The following is a 15,880-nucleotide window of genomic DNA, read 5'->3' as shown; positions in this document are numbered from 1 at the left end:
ATTAAAGAAGTATAAATACAATTCCACCAATTCAATTCTCTTAAAAGTGCAAATTCAATACTAAAACCCATAGCTCGTTAGTTCTGCTTTGTTCCAGGGAAAAAGCCCATTCCATTTTTGTGATTAAATTCAACGACGTTCGTTAAAATAAAAAAAAAAGAATTTATCTCGCTAAAAATTTAAACCATAAGATATAAGAAATGTAAAAACCGTCGAAGCAAATGAACCGAAAAATTTCTTAAGAATTTAATTTTAATTTTCTTAAAAAGTAAACAAAATTTTAAATTTATTTAACCAAAAAACCCTTTTCTCTCTCTCTCTTTGATTAATCAAAAGTATTAACCACACTTACACATACACACACACACACACACATTCTATTTTTAACAATTTGTTTTTGATAGAGAAAAAAAAAACATATAACAATCAGAAAGACAGACTAATAGATAGAAAACAATGAGAGGTATGTTAAAACTAGCATTCAATCAACTTGAAAATCACAGAAGTTGATCAACCACCCGATCAAACCAATTTACTAACATCTCCCTTCTAGATTATAAAATAGTAGTATTAGGTGCCGGTGGTGTTGGTAAATCATCTATAACAGTCCAATTTGTCCAAGGAGTTTATGTTGAAAGTTATGATCCAACCATTGAAGATTCATATAGAAAACAAATTGAAATAGATGGTAGAGCATGTGATTTAGAAATCTTAGATACAGCAGGTGTAGCACAATTTACAGCCATGAGAGAATTATATATTAAAAGTGGTAAAGGATTTTTATTAGTTTATTCAGTAACTGATGAAAATTCTTTAAAAGAATTATTAGCTCTTCGTGAACAAGTTTTAAGAATTAAAGATAGTGATAATGTTCCTATGGTTTTAGTAGGGAATAAATGTGATTTAGAAGAAGATAGGGTGTTAAGTATAGAAGATGGGGTTGCTGTAAGTCAAGATTGGGGGTTGGTTCCATTTTATGAAACTAGTGCCATGTATAAAACAAATGTTGATGAAGTATTTATTGATGTCGTTAGACAAATTATGAGAAAAGAAGCAGCAATGAGTGCTGAAAAGAAACAACAGAAAGAATTACAAAAACAACAACAGAATCAATCAGTTGAAATTAATAATACAAGTAATAATAGTAATAAAGAAAAACCAGAAACTACTACAAATACAAAAAGAACAATGAGTAGTTCAAATGCAAGATTAAATCAATCATCAATTCAACAAAATCCTGATTAACTGCTTTTAAGACCAACATTTACGACATGTTAGTACATTAGTACAATAGTTACATAGTCTAAGAAAAACTTTAAATATGGGCAATAATCTCACATTTAAAGTTTATCGTTTTTTTTGCAAAATGGGAGAATAATTTCATTCATAAATATTGGTATGACTTTGATATTTGTTAATGTTGTTGTTGTTGTTGTTGCTGCTTTTACTTTAATGGTAATTTAGATAGATAAAAAAGTAATCGTCACTTCCCCTTCCCCAGTTACTGCTTACTTTATTAATTAGTTAATTAGTTAAATTTTTCATTAGGAGCAAAAAATATATCTTTTTTTAAATCTATAATAATAATACGAAATAACCGAAACTATCTCTCTCGCTCTCTCGCTCTCTCGCCGAACCTAATCTCATCTCAGATCGTCTATCCCTGTACAACCGTCAACCTGTCAAATAATCCATCAAAAATATTATTTCCAAAAAAAATGGAAAATAGGTAAAATAAAAGTAGGAATTGCTGGTGTGTAATACACTATGGGCGCTCTAAGCTTGAGCGCGGAGGCTTCTCTGGTCCTGGAATGGGACCCGCCTTAGACCAGCTCGGCCAGAGTACCCAATTCCTGAAAAAAATTATTTTTTCGCCCGTCCCGCTCGGTTTTTCAAATGTCATTTTCGGGGCCTTCCCGAAGGTTTTTGGATAGTTTGAACATGGACGGATCTTGATATGATATTTAAGAAAGTGATTGACTCTTTTGATTGGGGTTTTTTAATTGTTTGTGTGAATATTTGGACGGTTTAAAAATATGGATTTTGAAATTGCGTTTTTTTGCAGCTTTTTATATTCTTTGATAATTTGTCAAAAATGGAAGATTGATGAAATAAAAAGATATTTGTAAGTGTCTGTAGGATATATAGTTGTTTGTGAGTTGTTTAATTGTTCAATTTAATTAAATTTTGGTGTTTTGGTGATTTCTCAATTTTTGTCAATATTTTGACTAAGATTTCTGCAAAAATTCTGGAAGGAAGGTAATCAAGATAAATTTACTATTACAATAACATATTAAAAACCTTATTTAATGACACTCAGCTGATATTTAATACATATCCTAATATACCCAGACTCTTATTTCAATTCTCAGCTCAGACAGAAGCTTTCATTCTTGAGAATAGGAATATGGGTTTTGAGTATCACTTTGAATCGATTCACAATATTTAGCTTTCACTAACACCAGATTAAGTCCTAAAATTATAACTCAAAATTGGTTATATATTCCCTACAAGATGCAAAGAAAGTTATTATTCACTTGGTGATCTTTGTGCAAATATAAAGTTTGGAATTGTGACCAGGGATAAAAACATAAGAGTTTTTTTGCAACCAAAAAAAAATATCAAACTTAAACAATCGACCAATAAGGCTGAATCGACGTCAGATAAATCAGTCCATAATTGGCAAATAGCTTTGTCCTAAGAGAGAGTAGAACTATAATGGGTTACATCTGGAAGAGGCTAAGAGTTGCGAGCTTTCGGAGAAGCTATAAGTAGCCAGAAGTCGCAGGACAGCTGCCCCTGTTCATTTGCAACCATTTCTTGTAACATCACACGATCAATCTGTTGCTTGTATTCTGGAACTGAGACACTACAAAGGAAAAGAGGCGATACACTATAAAGAACGCAAAATTACTTTCAAATAATATGTTTATTTGAAAAATGTATTTTTATCCCTATAATTAGAAGATCTATCTTTTATAACTAAATGTACGTAACCTACCAATTGGTGATATTTTTTTCAGCTTCACCAAATACAGAATTCCCACCATTATCAACATCTACAACATATTCAGCCCAATCTTCAAATAAATCAACTTTTCCTGAATCTTTATCATAATATTCAGGTAGTTTACTTTTTAAGAAATTTAAACAATAATCATTAATTAATTCAAATTCCAATAAAAATGCATCATGACCTTCTGGTGAACTTAATTTCTTTAAATCTGAATCAGGAATATTTTCAGCCAATAATTCTTGTTCGGCAAATATAAATAATCCATCTGATTGAATCCCGACAATTAAATGTGGAGCTGATAAGGTTTGTAAATATCCTGGCAATGGATCATGATTTGAATCTATTGTATCATCAGGATCTACTCTACCACGAGTTATATCATGAGTATCTAATTTTCTTGTAATTGAAATATAACAATTGGCATCAAATCGATTTACGAATTTATTACCTTGATATCTTAAATAAGATTGGGCTGTAAAATATGTAGGAGGTTTTTTATCTTGATTAACTCCCTTGGTAGCGCCATTATTAAGCATCATACTTGACATATTTAATTGAGATCTACTACCTTCATTATGCAATAACCAATGTTCTTCATCTTTTGTTTTTGGATATCTAATCCCCTTTTCAACTTCTTCTTGTTTTAATTTTTCTTCAGGTGATAATTGACTATTAATGCTTGAAGATTTTTGTAAACCAAGTTTACGACCAAATCTAGTTTCAAATGAATTTCTTGATCTATAAGTTAATAAAGCTGCCATTCTTGCTGAACTTAATCCAGCATCAGGTTTAATTGTATTTTCATAATAATAACCATCATCATAATAAGGATCGGTGAATATACACTGTCTTTGAGTTTCATTCCACGATATACACCATGCAGATGCTCTTGCTGAAGTAGCCAATGCAATTACACTCTTAACATATCCGGTATCATTATAAGTTGCCAGATATTCTAAAGCCAACATTCCACCCATTGATCCACCAATCACACATGCAATACCCTTAATATACAAAGAATCAAGAATCAATTTTTGAATCCCAATATCATCTTTTACAGTCACTAATGGAAATGAAGGACCATAAGGTTGTCCCGTACTTTTATCAATTGAAACTGGAGAACATGATCCATAGGGGGATCCCAAGAAATTTATACAAATAATGAAAAATCTAGATGGATCAAATGTTTTATCAGTCCCCAACAATGGACCCCACCAATCTTGAACATCTGAAGATCCAGTCAAGGCATGACATATGAGTAATGCATTATCACGATCATTATTTAATCTACCCCAAGTCTTATATGCAACTGGGAAATTATATAGGGTTTCACCACATTCTAATTGATATTCTGGGATTTCTACTATTGTTTGACCAGGTACTAATTTGGCAAATGGGTTCAGATTTCGTTGTTCTGTTGTTATGTCTTTATATCCTGAATCTGTCATTGCGATCATATGGTCTCTTTAAAGCAAAAAAAAATATTATCTGATGTGATTAGGTGAGGAAATGTAGTTTTGCAGTGTTAAATGTAATGTAAAAATTTTCCTGAATTAACGCTGAAAATGAAAAGCGTTTCTTAATCTCCCTTAATCTCCAGTTTTAAAAATGAACAATAAGAGTTTTTTAAAAAAACGGGAAATATATTTAATCGTACTTTATGAAATGAATGGATTTTAGTATTAAGAAAAATTGTGGATCTTTTTCTTCTCGGTTTAAATCGTAAGGTTGAATGTGAAAATTAAAATAAAAATTATTAAAAGGATTGTAACAAGTTTGTATAAATTCTCCCTTTTTCTCTTCCCTTGATAATATATATGAAGTTAGTTATGATATGGAGGGGCAAATATAAATATAGAAGTAAAGTTGGGCAAAGTAAAAATTTGATGAAGATGAGAAATGGGACACACTTTGACTCTTTCTCATTCTCCCGCCAAAATTGACTCAATTTAAAAAATATTTTTTTATTATCAGAAATTACCTAAATTCACGTGACTCCGATTCTTTTCTTTTCTTTTGTTTTCGGCTTTTATGAAACAATCCGGATCTTACGAAAAAGAAAAAAATATTTTCTTCATTCTGCTGTTGCTTCGAACCTTAAGCCCTGCATTCTATCGCCATATTTTTTGCAATCATTAATTAAATTATATAAAACATTACATCATTAGAAATTATATACACAAAATCATATACTACACTCCATCTCAATATCATACTGCCATGTATACATACCCATCTTCACTACTCCTGAATCCATCACTAAAAGTTTCACCTTGTTTTTCAATTGAAACCTTACTATATTGTTTATTATCAGAAACTTCATATTGCTCTTCAACTTCATCTAATTCAATATCCATCGAGTTTCGCATACTAGATCTAGCATTTGCATATTCTGGATTATGTTTTCTAACATTTACTAATACTAATAGAAAGTATTCATGGTTTAAGGATCGTATAAGATTAAGTCTTAAAATTGCTTCAATTGCAGAATATACTCCATAATCTTTATTTATCCTCTGACCTACCCGACAAACTTTTTCAATCATCGTTTGATCACTAGTAACTTTTAAAATTGCGTTACTTAATGATTTTCCAGTTAATTTCTTTAATGCAATCCCAACTCCCAAATCTTCAATCCTAGTTGCATAAAAGAATTGATCTCCAAAAAATGGTTTGATTATAGTAGGACATCCAGCTCTTAATGAAGCACCTGTGGTTCCTGAACCACCATGATGAATAGCTGCATCCACCCTTGGAAATAACCAATCATGAGGTATCAACCCAGCATTGTAAATCTCCGGAGGTAATTCAATCTCAGGTTGTTTATCTTGCTTATGATCCAATCTGTCAGACCAACCTTTATTCAAAATGCATCTTACATCAGCCTTCAAAACGGCTTCTACAATAGCCTGGGTAAGAATTGTAGCATTCTTAACCACAATGGATCCAAATCCGATATATACAATCTTCTTACCATCACATCTTGCTTTATCCATAAATTCAACTAATTCAGTCGGTGGTTTAAAATCATCAGAACCTTCATCCAAAAACCAATATCCGGTAACTTTAGTCCAATCAGGAAAATCAACCGCAGGTGGTAATACACTTGGTGATACATTATATAAAAATGGAACTTTTGATTGTTGCATCCTAAATAAATTAGTTCTTGGAAGTTTTAATTTCTCAACCCCGGTAAATAATTGAACAGATCTATAGGGGAAGGTTTTTTATGAGCATTTGCGTTGATGAGTCAAATAATTATAGGACCCACCTTTTCGTTGATCAGGCACGAAAAATGCATTGGGATATGCTTTTGATTTCGTCCATGGCATAGTGAAAGCACGGAAATATGGTACTACCAATGCTTCAGCAATATGAATCCCCGCCATAGCTGAAGGACTCTCAATCAAAATATCACACCCCTGACATGCTTCCCAACTAGTATTCAATAATTCAGAAATCCAACTTCCAAATTTCGCTTGGGCATCTTTTAGAAATGTAACTGACATTGAACTATGTGAAACCATAAATGACATTAATTCAGCTGGTTCTCCTGCAATTTCCTTGAATCCGAGTCCATGTTTTTTAATCCAGGGTCCAAATTCTGAATGAGTTGCGATTGTAACTTTGTGACCTTCTTCCATTAATCCCTTACCGAGTGCGATGTATGGTTGTACATCTCCTCGTGATCCTATTGTTAACATGGTGATATTGTAAGATGTAGAAGGTTTCATTTCAGTTTTGAGAAATGGTGAATCTTCTAATATGATAGGTATATCCATTCCAGAAGCTGTAGTTAATCGATCTTCAAACATTCTTATTCTCGCTAGGGAGATTCTCTTTTGTGCCATTTCTAAATCCCGTTTATTATCTTGTAGTTGTCGACTTCCTGGTATTTGCGATTCTAAACTATCTTCACTCGATTCTGGTGACATTTTCGCCTTTACTAGTATCTTTTCCTTTTGGTTGAGAATAACTTGAACACAATCATTTCTGGATTTAGATACACTAAATTCAAATTGTAATTCATTATGCCCTCTACTTGTCAATTTCATACTTGAAAAAGCCAATTTGATCCCCCTCACCGGTTTTACATGATGAATTTCGACCATCGGTATGATCATCGTGGTAGACACACCCGGCAACAAACTACGGAAACAAACTTCCGATTCACCAACATAAATCCTTCCAAACACAGGAATTGACGACCGTTCTAAATGACAATAATAACAAGCAATCAATTTCGAATCCTTATTCAATGAGAAATATTCCCGGAAATCATCTTGTTCTTTTGATCTTTCCAATCTACTCGAAACATAATATGGATCGGATGATCCAACAGTTAATTTCTGATAATGTGAAGGTGTTGCAAAATAATAGCTGGTAATATTAGACAATTTCTTTATCCCCTTTCCGATAGCATTATCACGTTTCCATACACATGAAGCGGCTGTTTTCAGACTTTTTATACTCAAATCAGATTCTGAATCATTTTCAGATGCCTTATAGACACCACCACTACTACGATCGAGCTCACTTCTAAATGTATCATATCTCCTCACTCGAAGTAGGTATAGAGACTTCCTACAAAGATCCCTTTATAGGTTTGAAGCATTAGCATCGAGTGATAGAATTTTCGGTAATGCAAGGGGTTCACTCTTTTCACCAGTAGAGGCTGATGATGGATCTACTGTGATCGAGTCATCAATACTCGATTTCGATGAAAAGATCCTACTGGGATGGGCAATGACTTTTCCAAATTTCTTCAATTTGGATTTCTCAGGTGTTGGTATAGTCCATAGATCAGAAGTACTCTGTTCAATATTATTCATCTCAATTACTTTTTTAACCAATGTATTAGAAGATGGAGTCAAGGTTGAAAATGATTTCGAAACACCAGTCAGACCAGCACCTCTTTTGAATCGATCTGAAAACATCTTAAATCTACCACTTTCACGTTCTTTGGAAGTTCGTTTACTTTCGTCATATACCTTTTCAAACATCGTAAGAAAGTCAGAACCATTCACGGGGAATAAGAAATATACTTCTTCAACCCCGCTTTCATTATCTTCTCCCTTGAATCGTTTCTTTAACTTGACTCGATTGCTATTTTCATCCTCATTGGTATGATATCTTAGAGTCCAACAGAATGGATCATCATCATCCCTCAAATCTTCATCTTTAGTGTCATCAGTTGAATCTTCAGTAAAGAATCTTCTCAGACTATGTTCTATAATATTGACAAGTGGAACTTTTACCAACACCTCATTCTTGGAATTAGAATTATTTAACAGGAATATCAACTTCGTAAGATTATTACACCATTTTCTAGCAACAAACAAACTATCGCATTGGAATTTATATGTTTTCTTAACTGTCACCAACTTAAACCAAACATGATTGCTTGAGGATTCAATACCTTCTTCACTAGTAGCTACTGGATCATTAGATATCACATCTTGAATATCCAAGAAATCATCCATTGATCTGGTTCTGGCATGGGTTGGAGAAACAGCACCAGAAAGATATCCACTTCTGATCCCGGTTGGTGTAACAGTCCCATCTGTTCTTCCTCTCCCGATGGGGGAAAGAGCCTCCTTTTCATATTTATCCTTATCTATGACTTCTGCATAAATGCATGATTTTATATCAATTATTAAGGTGGGGAAATATAGATTAGTAGATGAACTATAGATACTCAAAGCTTCATCTCTCAAGATTGCCCAATATCTATGTGATAGAACCGAACCTAATATGGAATCACCATATCTCCCAGTTTTCATTCCCAAATTTCCTTTTTGGATTATATTCGATGAATCATCATAATTGACCACACCAGCAGCTTCAACAAGTTCATCAGATTTGGGTAGATATGAAAAAAACATCAATGAATCAGAAGTAAGATATAAATGACCTTGTAATAATACATCCTTAACTAACCAAGATCGATAATTTCCATAAAAATGATCATTTTCTGATAATCCAAAAGTTCTTTGAAGTTTATTGGCAACTTTTATCCTTACATGATCATTATTCTTCATAGCATCATTAATTGAACCACCACCACTTTTAAATTTTGTAAGGAAACTTTCTTTAACTAAATGTGGATCAAGATTTTGTATAACAGTTTGTTGTAATCTTGATAATACATTATTACTCCGGTTACTATCTTGTCTACTAATTAAAGTGGTTGGTACATTTTCTGCAACAAATGTATTGAATTCACCAAGAGACTCTAATGAATCTCCTCCTGACGGTATTTCTTCTGATGATAATGCATTTTCATAAGATTCCAAGTCCATCTGTATAGTCGCAGAAGGTACACGAGGAGGGGAATGAGATATTGTAGAAGTTGATTCAAATTGTGATATTTGGTTGGGTTCTGAAATTGGCTGCAAATCAGAAAAAGCTCCATCAATGGGTAGATTATCAACAGTATCATTACTAATTCTTTTCTTTTCATATGGAATATGACCCACATCAGTGATCTTACCTTTATAACTCTTTAAAACATCATCTAGACTTAATCTGTTCAGGTTGGTTAATGAACATATTCCTGAACACATGATGGTACTTCGTAGTAAATTAGGGAAAAAATTCCCATTGTCCAGTCCGTCACAAAGTTTTGCAGAATCTTCTTCATCTAGTTCATCATCAGTAGATCCCCTTTCAGGGGACTTAGTAGCTTGCCTTTTATGTCGTTTAGAAGTATTACATTGTTCTTGATTGGTTGTCGATTTTTGCTCAGTTGATTCTTTTTCTTCTTCCTTATTATTGTCAGGAATTCCTCGTAAGAATGACAATGTACTATAAGATGGGAATGTACCCATTGCAAGTATCCTTCTGTATGGTGACATTTGTTATTGTCAGTATAAATTCTTAAGTGTTTTGGTTGAAATAATTAAATTAATGGTTAAACGCCTCTTATTTATTTGATAGGGTCCTTCTATGGAAATGTGAAAATAAAAAATAAAATTTCTTCTAGAACGATTTTCTGGGGAAAATTAAAAATAAAATTAAAATCCTGGGGCTATAAGACAGTTTCAATTTATATTGATATCAAATTAGAAAGTAGGTTTGAACTGTTGAAGTTTAGTTTGAATGAGTGGCAAGAAATGGGTTATTATAATATCTTGTGACGGTTCTTCGAAGAGATGAAATATTATCCTGTGGAAAATGATAAACCTTAAATAACAAACAAAGAATAATTTATGCCTATCGAATGAAATTATTTTTTTCTGCCGTACGAATTATAAATTTCTCGCTTCAATTTAGCTCCAAATTAATTTTTCCAGCGGATGTAAATGGTTTCCCGTACTGACTAATTAATGCCAGTACGCATCCGATTGTTCCAGGTTTAAGATTGGAACAACGGAACCGGACTAAAAGACGCAAACAACAATCTAAATGACCTACTAAGTGCATAGACACATTTTTTTTCTTAACTCCTAAGTCCTTCCATTGTCACAATACAGAGAATCTTCATCCGCACGATTGTACGTATGTTCCTGCACAGGTTCCACAAATTTTTCACATGTGAGTTTTGGGTAAAAGTGAAACTTAAAACTTTGTATTTAATATTACTTTAAAATCAGCTATACTTTCTATATATATACAAGGAATTCATTCTATTCAAGCTTATTATTCTTTAATAATTTATTAAATTCACTGTTTGGATCATTAAATAAAATATCAAATGAATCATCTTCTACAATCTCACCATCTTGATTGAAAACAACTATTCTATCACTACCTTTAATTGTAGATAATCTATGAGCAATTGAAATTATAGTAATACCTTGTTCTTTATTTAATTGTTGTAAATTCTTCATTACCATTTCTTCACTAATAGAATCTAATGCAGATGTAGCTTCATCCAAAATCAAAATCTTGGGTTCACGAATTAAGGTTCTAGCCAATGAAACTCTTTGTCTTTGACCTCCACTTAATTGAGTCGAATTGGATCCTCCAATAGGTGTTTCTAATCCATGAGGTAAATTATCAATAAATGATTTGGCATTACTAATTACCAATGCCTTTTCAATTTGTTCCTTAGTAGCATCATCTTTTCCAAACAAGACATTTTCTTTAATACTACCACTAAATAAAAATGCATCTTGCAGTACATATCCCAATTGTGTACGATAATGATTTAAATTCAAATCACGAATATTTTCATCTCCAATAAATACATTTCCAATAACAGGATCATAAAATCTTAAAAGCAATTGACTTACTGTAGATTTCCCACACCCTGAAGGTCCAACAAGACAAACATTCTCACCCTTTTTGATGGTAAGATTCATATGTTTAAATACTTCAGAATCAGGTCTTGATGGATATGTAAAATTGATAGCTTCAAATTTTATATCTCCATTTAATCCTTCAACTTTTTTACCTAATCTAATAGGTATTCTTGGTTGATATTCAACCAATTCAAAAATTCTTTCTGCGGCACCGATTCCTTTCATCAACTCCGTATAGAAGTTCCCTAATCCGAAGACTGATGATCCGGTATATACTGCATACATCATAAAACTTGACAAATCTCCAATTGTCAATTCTCCTAATCCAACCAATTGAACTCCAACAACCAATAATCCAATCAAAGTAGTATTTCCAATAAATCCATTAACAGAATAATAAAATCCCGAATATTTTGCTTCTCTCATTGAACTATTAAAAATATTCTTAATTTCTTCATTATAATTCCTAACCATCAAAAGTTGTTGAGAAAATGATTGAATGGTCTTAACCCCATTAAGTTTTTCTTCAGTTACTTTAGTCATTGCCCCCACATTCTCTTGAATCAATCTCGATAACGCCTTTATCTTTCTTCCATAGAACCAAGACATAACAATCAATGGTGGGAACATCATACTCATACAAAGGGTTAATTTCCACGACACGAAACACATCATAGATAATCCAACACAACCACTAATAACCGCTCTCATACCATCACTGATATTCATACTTAAACTCTTGGAAATTATTTGTGTATCACTAGCAATTCTAGAAATTAAATCACCAGTTTTCATACCAGTTTTGGTGGGACCTACATCAAAGAAATACGCATCTTGAGCTAAGATTTTCAGAAATAATCTAGATCTTAATCTTGCAATTAAGCGTTCTCCTACTGATCTTAATAAGAATAATCTACCAAAATTGGCACTGGCACCAATTACGAATAATATTCCTAATCCCGTATAGAATTGATATTGAGGAAGACCAAAAATTCTCACTGGTTCATCTTTCTTAGATTCCGGAGATTTTTCTTCTTTGGTATCTTCACCCTCTACTGGTTTGGCAGTATCTATAATCTTTCCAATAAATAACGGCAACGTCATTGTAGTAGCAGAAGTGACGAATAAACATAATAATGCCCATATTAAGGTCCTAAATTCTGGTTTTGCCAATCTTAACAATTTGGCAACATCTTTCCTAATATTAGTTTTCTGTTTTTTATCCTTTTCAGTAGAAGGTAGTTCGTTTATGATAGAACCTTCTGGAGCGGTCGTGGTAGATGTTGAGTTGTATCTTAGTTGATTTATAATTGGTTGATACATTCGTCTTCCTGACCTGAAATTTGGTAGTTTGGGAATAGCATCGAAATATCCAGAGGTATTTCTTTTCGGTATTCTAATAACCGAGCTTCGAGCCAATGGAAGTATTCGTGATATCATCAATCGATTTATTCCAATCATTTCTCTATACTTTTATACCTCTGTTCATCCAAAACGGAATTTGAAGGTTGTTGCTTATATAATGCGCTTTAATTTTGGTGAGAAAAATTTCGGATTGGCAGGGAATGTTCGAGATTCGGACATCAGTCGGAATAAATTGACACAAAGTATAAAATTCAATGTGTTACATTACTCCACAACGGAATTTTCCACAACATGGGCAGAACTTACAGAAACCAAAGAGACTAGAATGTTTAATATAATGCTAATAGAACTTGGAAACTACAATCAAATCTTTCTTGCTGAAAATTTCGTTTAATCTCAAAATCTTGGCGGGTGGAGTAGTAACTCACAGCCCATTTGACGTTAAGTCTATATAAAAACCTGTCATATAGTCATAACTATTATGAATCATGTCTAATACACTACTTTAAATCCGTTTTTGTTTGCCATTCGTCGTACATCTTCAAGATTGGCAGGATCCAATTTATTTGCTTCAAGATGTAACACAAAATCACCCTTACAGTCCAGAAATATTTCAGGAGAAATAAACGAAAGATGATTATGTTTCAAATCCAATTCTATAAGATTTGGCAATAATTCACCAATTGAACATATTTCTATAATTTCAATCTCATTATTATTAAGCAGCAAGATTTTAAGCAGTTGGGGTAATTGAATTAACATGTCTTTGGATATATGTGTAAAGAAATTCCAATCTAGATGTAATACTTGTAAATAATCAGGAAGTCTTTTCTCTATTCCCCAAACATCAATACATCCATCATGATTATTCTGGAGAAGATTCTGCAGTATGTCCAAATATTCTAGTGATTTAAATCTTCTAAATAATCTAGTCCACTGGGGGACGTATATATTTCCAATATCGGTGCCTCTTATTGTCATTTTCTTTACTTTATTAACAAGTAGATCATTTCTACTCAAATCCAATAAATTCTTAAGGATTATAGTAGTTAATGAATCCGGGTTTTCAATCATCATTAAATTAGCATCAATATAGAAACTTAATTGAAGAATCTTAGTCGCAAAATACTCTTGAACACGAGGATATTTCTCAGTCAGTATCAATTCATTGAAAGTATATAAATTCGTCATAAACATTCTATAATCAAATACTTGTCTTGTGAATACAAACTCCACATAATTCGGTCGAATACATCGAAACAAAGAATTTTCTCTATTCTCAATTAAAAACCGTTCTCCAAATGAATCTACTGTTAATAATACCTCATTTTCAAACACTTGATTAGGTTCATCATTCGTTATCATCAATTTCCCTCCAAATAATCGTTGATAGAGTAAATCCACCACAGTTTCGGAATTTGGATAAGGTTGAACACAAGCTATAAATCCTCTATAGAGTAATCCTCAGTTTATAGGCTTATAAAATTATTAGTGGAGTAGAGGTAAGGATAGTAGTGATATCATTTGTCTTATAAAGATGAAAGTAATGAAGGGGAATGGGGGTGAGGTGAAACTCGAAAATTCCAAAAAGAAAAAGGCCGTTATCAAATTTCTGGAGTGCAGTTTTTTTTTCTGTTGCATTTTCAACACCACACAAAATCGCTATCTTATTTATTTTTTTAGCCTATGATGTCATTCCACCAGCTCCGTAATCGGTATAATAAGATCCATAATTTGATTGATAATAAACATTAGAATCACCCATATCAACATCATCATCATCAAGATCCATAGCTAGATCGCTTTCGTGATCTTCTTTCAATTCAACCACTTTTGGAGTTGGGGCCGGACGATCCAACATTTCCAAATCAGGATCAAAATGTATGGTATCCCAATAATCATATTTAATATTGCCATATATTTCTTGTTCTGATTTAGAGTCTTCGGCTCCTTTTCTCAATTCCCTCTTCTCTTGTTTAACTCGTAGTCTATGAATTTCTAATTCATTCTCCTGTGAAATTATATTGAATAAATCCACTGAACTCAACATATTGTCATTGACAAGTTGTAAAATCTTGTCATAAGTTTTAAAACGAGGAATTGAAGTTCCATTACGTTCATTATATTTTCGTACAAATCGATTAAATAATTTAATAAACCATTTTTGATACCAATAAATCACCAAGAACCGATAATCATACCAATGTACTAATGATAATGATTTAATTAGCAACTCATTTAGATGTTCATTCAATCTTTCATTTAGAAACGAATTGATCAGAAGACTTCGAGGTATTGTCAGTCCAGAAGGGACCCTCTTATGAATTCCACCATATTTTGTAGTTATACCAGGATTGATTACAAAGCAAGTATTTTTCTTTTCTTCCGGTTGTTTTGAAGATTTGGATTCTGATATCGATAAATTTTGGAATATTGAATCTAATTTGATCTTTTTCCCTGAAGAATCAGTTACTTCATCATCTTCATCTCTAAATACTTCTCTATGCTTCCTTTTGATACTAAAAGTCATATATGAATCATTGGTAGCAAAATAAGTTGCGTTGAAGTTGCGGTTTGCAAAAGCGCAATAATTTATTAATTTAAATCATTCGCAACTTTTTTGATAATCCACTCAACACATCAAAGTCTTCTCGAAAATTCCACATAATAAACCAAGGTAGTGTACCAACCAAATTGCAAAATTGGGTGCAATTTGATTCAAACAATCATTAGTTGAGTTTGTGTATCAGGGCATTATTCTGGTATTATCTTCAAAATAGGATATATCACTCTCCAGGGAGTTAGTGAGAGTTTAAGCCACTTTAGGATTGTGAATGCTTTCGACTGGATTCTTAGAGTAGGAAGAGAGTTAAAAATAGCTTACCATTAGCTTGGCAGTTTCTTAAGAGCCGCCATTTCAACAATACAGCCACTGCTTGGGGTCATCATGCAAAGAAAACAAGGGGCTATCTTTCTCAAAGGTCAAGCTTCAAACCAGCCCCAATTTCTAAATGTCTACTATTGAAAATATTTATTTATAGAACCATCGCAATTGAAAGATAACCTTGGCGTAACTACTGAAAGTAGTTTACCATGCCTAAGATGTATTAAGATCAGCATTTTCCGGAGATTGAATTGTTTGCGAGACATAATTATTCATGGAAATGTATGTTTATGCAGCGCTTTTTGCTTATCGAGCGTGGAAATAAATATAACCACACGAATGAACCTTATGCCAAGAAATCGCGAATAC

At 32.7% G+C, this 15,880-nt stretch overlaps 7 protein-coding genes across 7 annotated transcripts; 1 reads left to right on the top strand and 6 right to left on the bottom strand. All coding sequences in view use genetic code 12, as the record gives it.

Annotated features, from left to right (window-relative positions):
• Positions 1-456: 456 nt before the first annotated feature.
• Positions 457-1,245, top strand: RSR1 (Ras family GTPase; the record flags this gene model as incomplete). The annotated part of the gene is made up of 2 exons (XM_049407531.1): positions 457-463; positions 554-1,245. 2 exons carry the CDS (start codon positions 457-459, stop codon positions 1,243-1,245), a joined length of 699 nt encoding a protein of 232 aa, XP_049263033.1.
• A 1,752-nt stretch (positions 1,246-2,997) lies between these two features.
• Positions 2,998-4,473, bottom strand: MET2 (homoserine O-acetyltransferase; the record flags this gene model as incomplete). Its single annotated transcript, XM_049407530.1, has 1 exon — positions 2,998-4,473. One exon carries the CDS (start codon positions 4,471-4,473, stop codon positions 2,998-3,000), a length of 1,476 nt encoding a protein of 491 aa, XP_049263032.1.
• Positions 4,474-5,226: 753 nt separating this feature from the next.
• On the bottom strand, positions 5,227-6,165 carry J8A68_003652 (glycosyltransferase; the record flags this gene model as incomplete). Its single annotated transcript, XM_049407529.1, has 1 exon — positions 5,227-6,165. One exon carries the CDS (start codon positions 6,163-6,165, stop codon positions 5,227-5,229), a length of 939 nt encoding a protein of 312 aa, XP_049263031.1.
• A 78-nt stretch (positions 6,166-6,243) lies between these two features.
• On the bottom strand, positions 6,244-9,873 carry UGT51C1 (Ugt51c1p; the record flags this gene model as incomplete). The annotated part of the gene is made up of 2 exons (XM_049407528.1): positions 6,244-7,577; positions 7,683-9,873. 2 exons carry the CDS (start codon positions 9,871-9,873, stop codon positions 6,244-6,246), a joined length of 3,525 nt encoding a protein of 1,174 aa, XP_049263030.1.
• Positions 9,874-10,644: 771 nt separating this feature from the next.
• Positions 10,645-12,723, bottom strand: MDL1 (ATP-binding cassette permease; the record flags this gene model as incomplete). The annotated part of the gene is made up of 1 exon (XM_049407527.1): positions 10,645-12,723. One exon carries the CDS (start codon positions 12,721-12,723, stop codon positions 10,645-10,647), a length of 2,079 nt encoding a protein of 692 aa, XP_049263029.1.
• A 396-nt stretch (positions 12,724-13,119) lies between these two features.
• Positions 13,120-13,992, bottom strand: J8A68_003649 (uncharacterized protein; the record flags this gene model as incomplete). The annotated part of the gene is made up of 1 exon (XM_049407526.1): positions 13,120-13,992. The coding sequence occupies one exon, from the start codon at positions 13,990-13,992 to the stop codon at positions 13,120-13,122; it is 873 nt and encodes a 290-aa protein (XP_049263028.1).
• A 319-nt stretch (positions 13,993-14,311) lies between these two features.
• Positions 14,312-15,157, bottom strand: J8A68_003648 (uncharacterized protein; the record flags this gene model as incomplete). Its single annotated transcript, XM_049407525.1, has 1 exon — positions 14,312-15,157. One exon carries the CDS (start codon positions 15,155-15,157, stop codon positions 14,312-14,314), a length of 846 nt encoding a protein of 281 aa, XP_049263027.1.
• Between the last annotated feature and the right edge of the window lie 723 nt (positions 15,158-15,880).

Source organism: Hemisphaericaspora subhashii (assembly GCF_019202705.1).
Source record: "Hemisphaericaspora subhashii strain CBS 10753 chromosome Unknown scaffold50, whole genome shotgun sequence".
NCBI lineage: Eukaryota > Fungi > Ascomycota > Pichiomycetes > Serinales > Debaryomycetaceae > Hemisphaericaspora > Hemisphaericaspora subhashii.
Note: the sequence above shows the minus strand (reverse complement) of the source record. Positions and strands in the feature narration are given on the sequence as shown.